The sequence below is a fragment of the Mustela lutreola genome, chromosome 8 (assembly GCF_030435805.1).
Source record: "Mustela lutreola isolate mMusLut2 chromosome 8, mMusLut2.pri, whole genome shotgun sequence".
Lineage (NCBI taxonomy): Eukaryota > Metazoa > Chordata > Mammalia > Carnivora > Mustelidae > Mustela > Mustela lutreola.
In genome coordinates this window covers 104,663,882-104,676,511 of record NC_081297.1, presented here as the reverse complement: position 1 = coordinate 104,676,511, position 12,630 = coordinate 104,663,882, and the positions used below count along the sequence as shown (strand labels likewise).

Here is a 12,630-nt window from a genome sequence, read left to right as displayed (position 1 = left end):
TTCTGTGCTCAAGATGCTGCTCTTTCTTCCCTCGACCTTCATTCTTTCTCACGTCTCATGGCTTGAAGAACCACATACGTGCTCCTGTTTCCCAAATCTCATTCTCCTTTTCCAGCAATGACCTAAGTACCTGCCTACCGAACAGTTGCACCTGGAAGCCTTATAGTTGTCTCAAACTCAAAAAATCTCAAAACTGATCTCATTATCGGTCTTTAAACAAACAATAACAAAGAAAGCCCCCCTCCCCCTCTTGCTCCTTCCAGTTTCAATAATGGGGTTGCCATCACCTTGCCCTCCATCTGTTTGCCCTAACTAGGATTCTGACTTCTCTTCCCAGGGTTCCCACATTCAAGCAGTCACAGAGTACTGTCTGTTGTACCCGCCGTCTTTTTCTTCCTTCTAGTCTCCCACGCAACTGCCACTGGCCTCGCTCAGCTGTTTGTCAGTTCTCACTGGGGCCTTTTGTGCTAACCTCCCCTGCTCCTAGCCCCTATCCTAACAAGTCTGTCACCACAGCCATCAACAGTGCTTTTGCTGGCTGTGTCAGCTCCTTGCATAAAACCCTTGGCAAGCCCTCCATTGCATTAAAATGAAGTTCAAACTGTCATCCTCGTTGTAAACAGGTCTCTTCATAACCAGGCCCCCAACTTACTTCTCCAGTTTCATAATATCCCCCGCCCATTGTTTTAGGGGGGGGGAGGTCAAAATCAATTTTGATTCTTTTGATCATCATGAAATAAATATTACGCGAAGAGATGTTTGGTCTCTTCTTTTTTTTTTTTTTTTTCTCTATCAAATGAAATCCCAGACAATATTCAGATATCATCTGTCCTGTTTTAACTCCTTGCCCACAGTGGGCTTCTTCTGGTCTTGGAAGCCCTGGCCCCAGCGCAGATCTGACTTGTTTGGTGCTGGGAGTGAGGGCATAAGGGTATGATCTACCCCTGAACCAAAGGAAGCAAAGAAGAAAAGAGATTCAGACCAACCTGTGTATTACATTTCTGAGTCTATAGGGATAGTCAACTTTAATTTTATTCCACCTTATTTGGACACAAAGGGTCTTCACAAATTTTAATATATCCAAGAACAAGGATTTCTAAACAAAGAGGCATCACACGTGGGCTTTTGAAATGTGTCCCTCCTTCCTTTAGCCTGCCTTAGGGGAAATTTGCAGTCTGACTCCCAGGGAGACACTCAGAGGAAGCAGTAAGATGTTAAAGAATAAGAGTTGACAGTCACAGTCTGTTCATCTCCTCTGCTTTCCGCAGGAGGAAAACAGTGGGATGTGGTAGGAATAAGCTTCTTGGTGCCCGTTTGGGAGATTGTCCTTGGGGTTTCCCGTGGCCCGTGCATCTTACATTTTAGCTATACTGGACTGCTTGCAGTTTCCAGAATAGATGTGCACATTCATGTTAGTTACATCACTTGGAATGTCCCACTTCTGGACTCAAATTTTTACCTTTCTCCCTAGTTTGATACTTCTCTCCCCCAAAAATGAAGCTGATGATTTCTTCTTATGTGTGAAGCTTTATACACAATTCTGTCTTACAGTTATCACCTTGTAGATATTTGTTCACATATCTGCTCCTCTGCTAAACTAGGAACTCAGGGACCATGAAAAGCTAGAAGTATAATTTTATAAATACTAGTACTACAAGAGTTGGTGAAATCGAATGGAATTGAGGCTTCACAAGTCAGCTAGACAGAGCAAAAAATTATCTTTAATAACTGAAGGTTCATATATAAGACTCTTTTTCATTAAGAATAAAGTGGGAAGTACATTAACAGTCTGAAAGTTTTAATAGTAATTATTTTTAAAAGGACAGTCTATTGGGAGAAGAAGGATTTATATTTAAGGCTGCTGGAATTAATGAATATTAACTGGCTTCAAAGCCCATAGTGCATCATTGTTGAAGAATTTATTAATGAGGCATAGTGTAGATGTAATAGAATTCATTCCCTGTTGAACTTTAAAGTCCCAGAGTAATTTAATGTCCCAGTACAATTGCAAATGTGAATCATGCTTGGGATGGAAGGAACCAGGAAATGTCTGTCTATAATTTGGTAGATTGTTTTCAAGATGGCAAAAAGAAACTGTCTATACTAACAATCATTTTCAGGACACTAACCTCCTCAAATTTTCAAGATCAAGGTGGCATAAAACACACATTACACTCAGAAATGCACAGAATAGTTAATATTGAAGCAGGCCTCACTTATGATTGATTGATTGATTTCTTAGAAATATCCTAATCTAATGAGTATACCGGTCCTACATTATGAAGTCCATTTGGTAGATGACCAGACTACCTTCCCATCAGGGGCAATTCCTAGTGTCAACCCATGAAAATAAATACCGGACCACTTCTAAAGTTCATTGGTGAGGGGAGATCTTATAGTATCACTTTCTATCTCAAACCTTTAAGATACTTTAAGGTAACACATTGATCACCTTGAACACAGGGTCCAGGGATGATTTTCGATAATTGACAGCAACACAGAGTCTCATACCCTTTTGTGGCCAAAGGATTTTAGCTCTAGAAGAGACCTCAGATTTTTTTCTAGATCTTTCCCGAGAAGCCCTGTGATTCAGTTTAGGCCAGCTGGAGGCAGACGAAGAGCCCACTGTCTCTTGCATGCTGTTGTGTTTTCTCCCAGCCTCTTCTTTCCCTGGACTCTGAGCAGTTACTATGTCACTAAGGGAGGCCAAGCAGTGAGGTCACATGGACGTTCTTTCCCTTACTAGACAGCTCTGTTGGTAGCAAGGAAGGAAGCTTTTGTCTAAACCTCTATTGTCCAGTGAAGGTTTTTGTGTGTCTTAATGGTCACCAAAACATTGACTCTTCTATCTTTGTTTCTGTCTCAAAAGTAGTTAGTTCCCACATAGTTGACAGAGGTGAGTCTGTTCTCGCTGCATAACCCTCTGTAGTCCTTTGTCCTCAGCCAACCTCTTCAAGATTCTTCCTTGTGCCAGTCTCAGATGCTGAGAGAACCAAAAGAGAGAGACGCTGACCTTGCCCTCAAAGAACTGACAGTCCAGCTGGGTCTATTGTATACACCTTCTTTTTCTCACCATCCCCCCAAAAGAAAGGGAACAAAGCAGCAGCGTATGCAGCAAAATGATTTTCTCATTCAATAATGCAATGAAATTAGGATTCATCTAAGAAATCTGGTATAGTGAAAAGAACATGAATATGCACCCTAGGATCAAATGCTAGGGTCCCATTTCTTGGCTATGTAAGAAGTTACTTAACTTCTCTGAGTCTTCGTTTCTATGGATGGTTATATCTACTTTATGAGATTGTCAAAATAATCAAATGAGATAATTTATGTCAAAGGCATAGTACGGAGTTTGGCATTCAGTCATCTATTTAATAAATATTTGTGGAAGAATGACTATGTGCCACATATAACTCTAGGCACTCCTGAAATATACTCTATAAATATGCATGCCCATAAAAAAGAATAAATAAACACCACCTCTCTCCTCATTACTATTATTCTCCTCTTAGTGCTAACAGAAAGCACTCTTCTATGTACTAGAAACTGTTCATGAAATGATCAAGAGATTTGCTAACTATATAGAATCCCACCACTCTTGATGCTTTGTGAGAGTCTCCCATCTTTCTTGTGCTGAAGAATTTGCCTTCCTCTGACATGTTTTGTGCTTTTTCATAGTGTCAGTATGTATACCTACATCAGTGCGTAAGAGATGTCCTCAGAGCAAGGAAGCTACGGAGTGAACAAGAAAACCCCCTGTTTCCAATCTACGAAAATGTGAATCCAGAGTATCACAGAGGTAGGAGCTTAGTCCACTGACTTACAAGTTCATGTATCAAGATATGATGCATCTAGAAACCACTGATAACCTAAAGTTCTTCCAAAATGCGCCAGCCCTTCCTTCTTCCACCCAAAGGCCCTTAGAGAGTGGCGATGCAGAGGAGAGGCAGAATGGGGAGGGAGCCTCACCACCGAGTACTGACTGCACGTGGAGGCTCTTCCTATCTGGCTGGGGGTGCCCCCTCTTCAGGATTCTGCTTCACATGTCTTTTCTAAGCAGCATGGCTGTTTGCTGGGGAAGATGCTTTGAATTCACAACTGGGGATTCAGATTGTAAAATCCCTTTGAGAATTTGGCCATATGCATTGAATTCCTCATTATGTTCTTGTCTTGTCACCCAAGTGCTGAAAAAGCTTTATTCATGACAATTTTTATAGCTAAAAGTTGAAGTGAAAAAAACCCAAATGTTTAACAGTGGAGGGCTAAGTATATCACGGTGCATTCATTTAATACAATGCAGTCGTTAAAAGTGATATTTTTGATGATATTATAACATGGATATTCTTTTTTTAATTAATTTATTTATTTTCAGCATAACATGGATATTCTTAGAAATATGTTGAGTTAAAAAAAAAAAGAAGCAGGGGCACATGGGTGGCTCAGTCAGTTAAGTGACCAACTCTTGGTTTTGGTTCAAGTCATGATCCCCAGGGCATGGAGATCTAGCCCTGCCTCGGGCTCTATGCTCAGTGCAGAGTCTGCTTGAGGTTCTCTCTCCCTCTCCTTTTCCCTCTCCTCCTCCTGCCTGTATTCTTTCTCTCTCTCTAAAATAAATAAATAAATCTTGAAAAAAAAATGCTCGCTCTCTGTCTCTGCCCCTCCCCCATCTCTCTCTCTAACAACAACAACAACAACAAAGAATGTAAAACAAACAGAAACAACACATGGAGGTGGAGGGAAAGACCAGAGAGAAATAAACCACAATAGTAAAAAAAGTTCTCAGAGAAATAAAATAATACATGATTTTTCTTCTGTCTTATGTACTACATTTTCTAGAACAAGCATGTACCATTTTTTAAACAAAAAATTCAGTGAAACGAATGTATAAACTTTCAAAGGCACTACTTTGATCAGACAATAATTACTTGACAAGTGAAGGTTTTCATGCCTTTTCCCACGCTAAACCATCATTTAGAAGTAATTTATCACAAAGGCTAACTGCAAATTTGAAGTTCCCTTGTGTTAGTTATCTATTACCACCCAACAAATTACCCTACAACTTAGCAGTTTAGCTCAGCATTTATTATCTCACAGTTTCTGTAGATCAGGTATTTGGCAGGAGCTTAGCTGGGTGGTGTCGGCCAGGGTCACTCATGATGCTGTAGTCAAGTTGCTGGCCAGGGCTGCAGTCATCTGAAGGCTGGACTGGGCTGGGAGGTCCACTTCAAGAAGGCACACCCACACGGCTCTTGGTTTAGGTCTCAGTTCCTTGCCACGTGGACCCATGTCCATCTAAAAATCAGATAATTCTTGAAACATTATTTCAATTATATTATCTCCCTTTTTTTTTTTTTCTAATCTCCAATTCTAACTGATCCTCGATTTTCTTTAGTTTCTCTGCACCCTCTGTACCTAACCACTGAGTCAGTATGTTACATAGTTAATAATCTGTGAAGCACGTATACATGAGAGAGCTTCCATTTAAAGGAGTCTTTGTCAAACGATAGTTCTCTTGTATAGAGAACTAATTAATTAGGGGTAAATAATTACCCCCTAATGTATCTGTAGAGTAAATTAAGGTTTTTGCGTGTCACTTTCTTTAAGAAGCTCCAGGATGGAGGAAGCTCTGGGGGATCTGGGAGGCATCTTTGTCTTGTTATGACTTGTGTGAGAGTATTATTATTATTTTTTTTTTTTTAGAGTCATCTTGTATGCTCCCAAAAGAGCCAGCTATGGTATGATTAGCTTCAGGTATCTAAAAGTTAGGATTCAGGTCCTAGCTCTAAAACTAACTAGCATTACCAAGCTGTATAACTCTAAGTGAGTTATTCTGCCTCTCTGGGCCCATGGGCTCATCTCTATAATCAGAGAAGATGAACTAGAATTACTAGTTCCTTCCAATTCTAGGAATCTGTGGTTCTGAATGGAACAACATGGACCCCACAGCAGTGGTCTCACCCTAAACCATATTGAACGTTAGTCATTTCTGCTAGTCTTATCCATTTGTAATCTTCGTAAATGGAACAAACAGCTGTGACACACCCAGCTCCATCTCTAACCACAGTGTCCTTCCTTTCAGACCCAGGCTATTCAAGGCATTGAGAATGAGTCTGAAGATCTCTCTCGGATAAAAACTATTCACTGCGTGATTTAAAAAGCAAAACAAAACAAAACAAAACAAAAAATATGCTTCATGCCCTACAGAGGTGCCAGCTATTTCTGTTGATACTATGTATAATTTATTAATCTGAAGAATTTTAAAGAATTTATGTAATTTAAAGGTAACAGATATTATTGTACATAGGTGTATTTTGTAGTTTATTCTGTAAATATGTATTTTTCATAATGTTTAATATTAAGCTTTATATATTACTATTTTTCCACACTAAAGTGTTCATGGATTGTTCTACATAAACTAATTCAACCTGTATAACAGGACTACTGGTAAAATATATATAGAAGGGGTTACAGAGGCAATCCCATGGGCCGTGGTTTTGAGCTGTTTTGATATTCACCAGTCAGGATAAAGGCAGGGCTGGAGAAAGCATGTAATACAGCTGGCCTTCCTGCATTGCTCTTCTAGAAACCTAGGGATCCAAACATGATCCAAATGCTATTTGGACAAATCTAATTGTCAAGAAAAGATTTGGGGAAGGGGGTTAGGTGGCCCCAAAGCTGAAGTAGGTGGTTATTCCTAAACTACTTCATCTCTTCCCTTTGTCCTGCCAGAGGTTCAGGCCCAGCTGGTCAGTTTAGGGACCATGTAACTTGCAGAGAAGTCCAGGCTTCAGGGTTTAGGAGTCTGATAGGGAACAATCCAGTCAGAAGTGATGAATTGCTTATATCAAGAAGAATGCCCCCTGTACCCCTGACTGGAAACAAGATCAACGTGCAAAGTGCCATCCAGGGACTTGAGATTATATCACTGCACTCGTAGTGTGGGAACATGCATACCCATACCATAAGGAGTGTGTTGGTTGACGTACACACCCTCACCTTTGCCTCCTTTCTAGTGGGTTGCATTCCAGGAAAAGTCAAAATGATGTCACTCGTACTTGGTTTTTCCCAGTAAAAGAAGATTGTTGTGGCAGATTATATTTCTGATCAAAGGAGTTGGTATTAACTTCTTTTTAGAAGTGTCCACAAACATCGGATATAGCTCATTAAGCAAGCAAACAACAACCACCTCCAAAAAAATCTTCATTCATACTTAATATAGAAATCCCAAAAAGACTTTCTTAGTAAATCAAAATATCAGCCGTCATCTGAAGGTGCCTTTACCATAAAAGCCACCAAGTTTGTCTTCAGTATTTGTACCTATTTTGACTATAACAAATTTCAGTGGGTTAGAAAGTGGGCTTTGCCCTCCTCAAGCTCCAGTTGTGAGGACAATTTGAAAGGTATCTGTAAGAAATCTTCGCGGCTACTTGAGAAATGAGGCAGGATGTTCACCTTTTTCTCACTTACCAATCTCTCCACAAATAAACCTAAGAATTAGAGATGAAAGTCATTGACCTTACCGTTTCAACTGCAGAGAGTACACATTTCTTTTCAAAGTATGTATTTTTGCTACATACCATAAAGTCTCATAAGTAATATAATGGAGATAAATGAAAATCATTAAATATATCTAAAATAGTTATCTAAATGGTTATGTAAATTTCCACACACACCAGAAAAATTTCCAGGGCTACTTGAAGTTTATAAAAACACGGGAAAACTTTCTAAGAATAAATGTGAAGAGTAATAAAAGAATTCCAAGTTTTCGCAGTCTCATTGTGCTCAATGCCCTTGTGAAATGGTGGTGGTAGGCTCTGCTTCTGTTTCAGGGAGCCAGGTGGATCTTCTAGAAATGAAAAAGAACAATACATATGTAACGGTAACAGATGTACCACCAGGAAGAAAACAGAGGTCAGAGATTAATGAGATGTGGCATCCATTAGGAATAACTTCCCCTACGTTGAAAAAGAAAAGCAAGAAAAATACAACAGATTTTTATTTTATTTTTATTTTTTTAATTTTATTATGTTAGTCACCATATAGTACATCATTAGTTTTTGATGTAGTGTTCCATGATTCATTGTTTGCGTATAACGCCCAGTGCTCCATGCAATCTGTGCCCTCCTTAATAACCATCACCGGGCTCCCACATCCTCCGACCCCTCTCCCCTCTGAAATCCTCAGTCTAATTCCCGGAGTCCATAGTCTCTCATGGTTTGTCTCCCACTCTGATTTCCTCCCCGCCGCTTCATTTTCCCCTTCCTTCTCCTAATGTCCTCCATGCTATTCCTTTTGTTCCAACAGATTTTTTAAACTAATGTTGCTTGGCACAAAGCACATTACCACGTGGAGAGAGAAATTCATTTTTGGCTTTTCATTCATTCAGAAAAGTTTTACTAAGTGCCTATAAGCCGCTAGGCACTGTCCTAGAAACGACACGTTTCTACTCAATAAAGAAAATGCATCCCAATAATAAAGGTAGGGTGGTTGTTACTATTCCAACTAAGCTTGAAAGAGGGCCTCGGGGAGCCAATGAAAGAAGGAAGCAACCCAGGGCAGTGGCTGCCTTCCTCAGAGCACGCTGCCAGATGCTAATGCTGCTTTACTGGCGAACCACTGGATCTAGAGGAGAATGCAATTACTCGCACCAACCAGGAAGGAAAACTAAAAAACCTACATGCCTGTAACAGTAAACAGTGTTCATGTATCCTAATGTGTCTGGGGTGACATCGCGGTTCGGGAAATGGACACGACAAGGGAAAACTGTATGTTCTTTCCATCTAATCCAGGAAATATTTATTCCTACCCTCCACCTGTCTAATTTTAAATCTCCTTAGCAACAAATATTTCACTATCTTCCCTCCTGCCGCCACCAAAGAATAAATACATTATCTAGTTGATCTGTTTATTAAATTTAGGAGGGGGGAAAAGTTTCCTTGACATTCCGCTCAATTGGATGTATTTTAATTGAATCCTGTCATGTGCTGTGTCTTAGTAAACACCCTGTTTCCTGTCGTGGGGGGGCATCCTGTTTGCACCTGTGCAAACTCCACTTTAATCATCCAGCCTTCAAAGTGCTTTGGAGCCATCAAATCTTGGGAGAGTCCCATCTTGCATCTTAATCATTATTTATCCAAGTTCTTTATAATTAACTCCTTTAATCTCTACTCATTAAATCGATTCCGTATTATCATTCTGTTGCTCTCTGGATAGCAGCCAGGTTTTCTGCTCTTGGATCAGATTTTTCAAAGGCTCATTTCCTTGCCTGGGCCTGCACATATTTGTCCTAAGTAATTCACCATCCCTTCCTTAACACTTCCAAGTCCCCCTCTCTCCCTACTTGTTCCCTTCTTTTTTGAACATGTTTGTTTTCCCAGTTGAATGTGATTTTATTTTCTGTTCCTCTTATCTCCTTAAACCCACTGGCATTTCATAGTTTTTTCAGGCTCCACATTATAGAAGAGATGACCAGGGTTTCACTTTTTGAATACTAAAATGGTCATGGCACACAGACATGTTGGGGGCAGTTTTATTTGGAAGGGTCTTTAATTAATTTTGTTATTACCTCTTGGAGGAGAGCCGAAAGTGACATGGGAAAATAATATGAAACCACCAAGCAGATGTCCACCAATACAAAAATAGACCTCACATGCTATACTTCACACTCTGATTCTCTTGTCTTAGTGTCTCAGGATCCAGTTTCTTATATTAAACAGTCTCCTTACTTTTTTGTAAGAAAACCGGCCATATACTAAATTCCCAATTACTTACCTCTCTGAGTCCTGGAGGTTGTAATCCGGAAGTCATAAACTGGCCACCTCTGCATGACAGCAAATGGGAGGACCTGAGCCCCAACCCTGGGAGGTTCTAGAGTTTTAGTTCACACACGTGAGCCATGCACAACTTGAGCTGCTATTAAAAAGCAAAGGAAATAGCTGCTTGTTTGAGGTGGTAGTTCAAGGACTTTCCAGGTTCCATGAGGAAATGAAAGTAATTCACCAGCCAAGACAGTGTGGCAAGAAGGAATGGCTGATCCTCCCCCAGGTGGCTGTGAGCAACCCTCAACCCGCCTTCATTCCTAATGAGTTCGAGTGAAAAGGCCATTACCAGCCCAAATGCCCTGTTAAGCATCTGAGTATTCTTAACAGAGATTTCAAATCACATCAAGTATTCAAAAAAAGTTTCATATCAGAGGAAAATCTGTAAATCATGACTGCAGAAAGCAAATGACATAACTAGGAGGGGAAATATCTGAAAAAGGAAATCTAACCAGAAGTCATCAGAAAGAGAAAATGGCATCATTTCTGTGTGTCCAGATTGTTCTTTGAAGATGTCCTATTTCTATTAGGACATATTACCTTTGTCGGGGGGAGGCTCTCCTTGACATCATCAGCCAGATGATTTAGCTGATTAAGCAATTGAATTGATTCATTTAGTTTTGTGACTTGACCACGTGTTTGACTAAACCGACTAAGCTTGAAATTCAAGCACACTACCTTAGATTCTTGTAGTGGATGATGCCTTTGAAAGTGGCCATTTTAGTTAAAATACAGGGTAACATTTGATACAGCCATGGTAATAGCAAAAATCTGTTCCGTTCTAAAAATGTTTCTAGCAATGGAAATATTTTTTACTAAAAGAATACTCTTGACTTGTAGGGAGGCTCCCTAGGAATAAATGTATGCAACAAAAATAAGACATTTTATTTTTTTAAAGGTTGTCTATATAGATACATTCATGAAACAAGGAAATTGTTGGTGAATGCTCTTAAAAATAGAAGTTTATGTAATGGAAATCAAGAAATCTATTAACAGATTTACCAAAGATTATTTTTATAGCCTATATGCCAACGTACATGATCTTACATAAGTTACCAAAATAAGTTATTCAACACTGTGAATAATATCAGACAAATGTAATGTGCCCCTTCTAGAATCATCACAAAAAATGTTAGTTATGGCTATCTTCTGCCTTAAGTAATTCCTTTTAGGACATACCTTCTTCACAAGAGCAAGCTTTTGGTTATGTTCGAGATGTTGTATTTTAATTGTTGAGTAAGTGGAGAAGTATCCCAACAAAAAGGAGCCCATACAGATATGGCTTTAGAGGTTTCTTAGTACAGTGGGGCCAGTGTTCCCTCTGCAAGCTGTGGGGAGAGTTTGCAGCGGCAACTTTGTGGAAGGTCCTACTCTCAGCCATGTTGATGACCGGATGCACCAAAGTCCTGCCTGGAGAGCCCTGGGTCTCTGGTCTTGCAAGTGGGTCCACTGGGCTTACACGTTGTATAAAGGCAAGGATCAAGTCTCTAACATCGTCTCTATTGCCACCTTGCAGAAACTATTTCCCAGCTCATAGATGTTCAGCATCTGCATCTTGAGCAGACACCGCTCCTGGCCCAATACTTTGGATGTTAGGTAGCCAGTGTCTAATAACGCTGTCACCCACAGACGTGCGGTTGGCTATTCCTTGAGTTCTGTGCAGCTTAAATAAACACTGTAAAGCCAGCAAATGAACATATTATGTTCTGTAATAGAGCACTTTTATGTTTTTAGAATCATGTATTCTTTCTCTGCAACTCTGGTTATTTAAAATGGCAGTGGATGATTTTATTTTTTTTATACTATTGTATCTCCCCGCCATATTGTGTTTCTAACCAACTCTCTTTGAACAACAAACGTCATTAGTCTCCCTGTTTAAACTATGTATTTGCTTAATATATTTTCACCGTTGTAATGGTGGTCAAAAACGTCTACCTAGTATCTCACGTACCTTTTCCTAGTACAGGAATAAAACTGATGTTTGTCGAGGCAAAGTGTCCTGTCTTCTCTTCACCTGAATCTCATTTGTCAATTTCTGTCATCCTTCTGCTCAGGAGAAAGGTCAGATGTGACTGCTTTTAAATTAGAAGAACCTTCCAGGCCATTATCATAAGAATATGGTTGTCTTAATCTTCACTCCTACAAGTGCTGAGTTGGTTACCTAGGTTATCATGTACATTATAATAGACTCTCTAGTTGACTGTCTCCAACGAAATTCTTGTTTTCATCCTTTAGTTCATTAGTAGCCAAAATGTCCTCTGTTCCCAACAGTGTCAGTGTATTCTCAGAGGCGCTGCCCCAGCTGGCTCACCGCGAGCCCTTCGAAGCCATTCACACATTAGCAGGCAGGGTGACATTTGGTAAAGGGCTGCTGTGCCTGTTTCCAGAATTATTATTTTGCCCTTTGCCTTCTCATATTTCAGTTAAAAGATCAGTGTCCATCACAGCTCCAGTATTTCATTTTTCTACAACTTACAGAAATCTCTATTTTTCAAAAATGGGCATGAATAGATTTGCATATAAAAGCATTCAATCAAAGTAATGTTTCCCTTTTAAAAGGTTTCTTGATTCCAATAATCAAGTTAACAAAACAACTTGACTTATGAAGCTGGACTTTTTCTTTTTTTCCAAAGTAGCTGTTTGTTTGATAAAATTTACTCTTAAAGTATTTGAACTGGGGCACCAGGGTGGGTTAAGTGTCTGCCCTGGGCTCGGGTCATGATCCCAAGTTCCTGGGATTGAGTCCCTCATTGGGCTCCTTACTCAGTGGGGAGTCAGTCCCTCTCTCTCCCTCTGCCCCTCCCCCACCCCA

General features: G+C 39.9%; 1 protein-coding gene across 2 annotated transcripts in view; it reads left to right on the top strand.

Moving 5' to 3' along the window:
• Positions 1–7,770, top strand: part of PTPRB (protein tyrosine phosphatase receptor type B) — a 115,740-nt gene extending 107,970 nt beyond the window's left edge. For both annotated transcript variants that reach the window (XM_059186319.1, XM_059186320.1), the window contains 2 exons: positions 3,679–3,799; positions 6,080–7,770. In XM_059186319.1, coding sequence (XP_059042302.1) covers positions 3,679–3,799; positions 6,080–6,102 — 144 coding nt within the window. In that variant the 3' untranslated portion in view covers positions 6,103–7,770. The remainder of the gene's footprint in view (positions 1–3,678; positions 3,800–6,079) is intronic.
• The last annotated feature ends 4,860 nt before the right edge of the window (positions 7,771–12,630 follow it).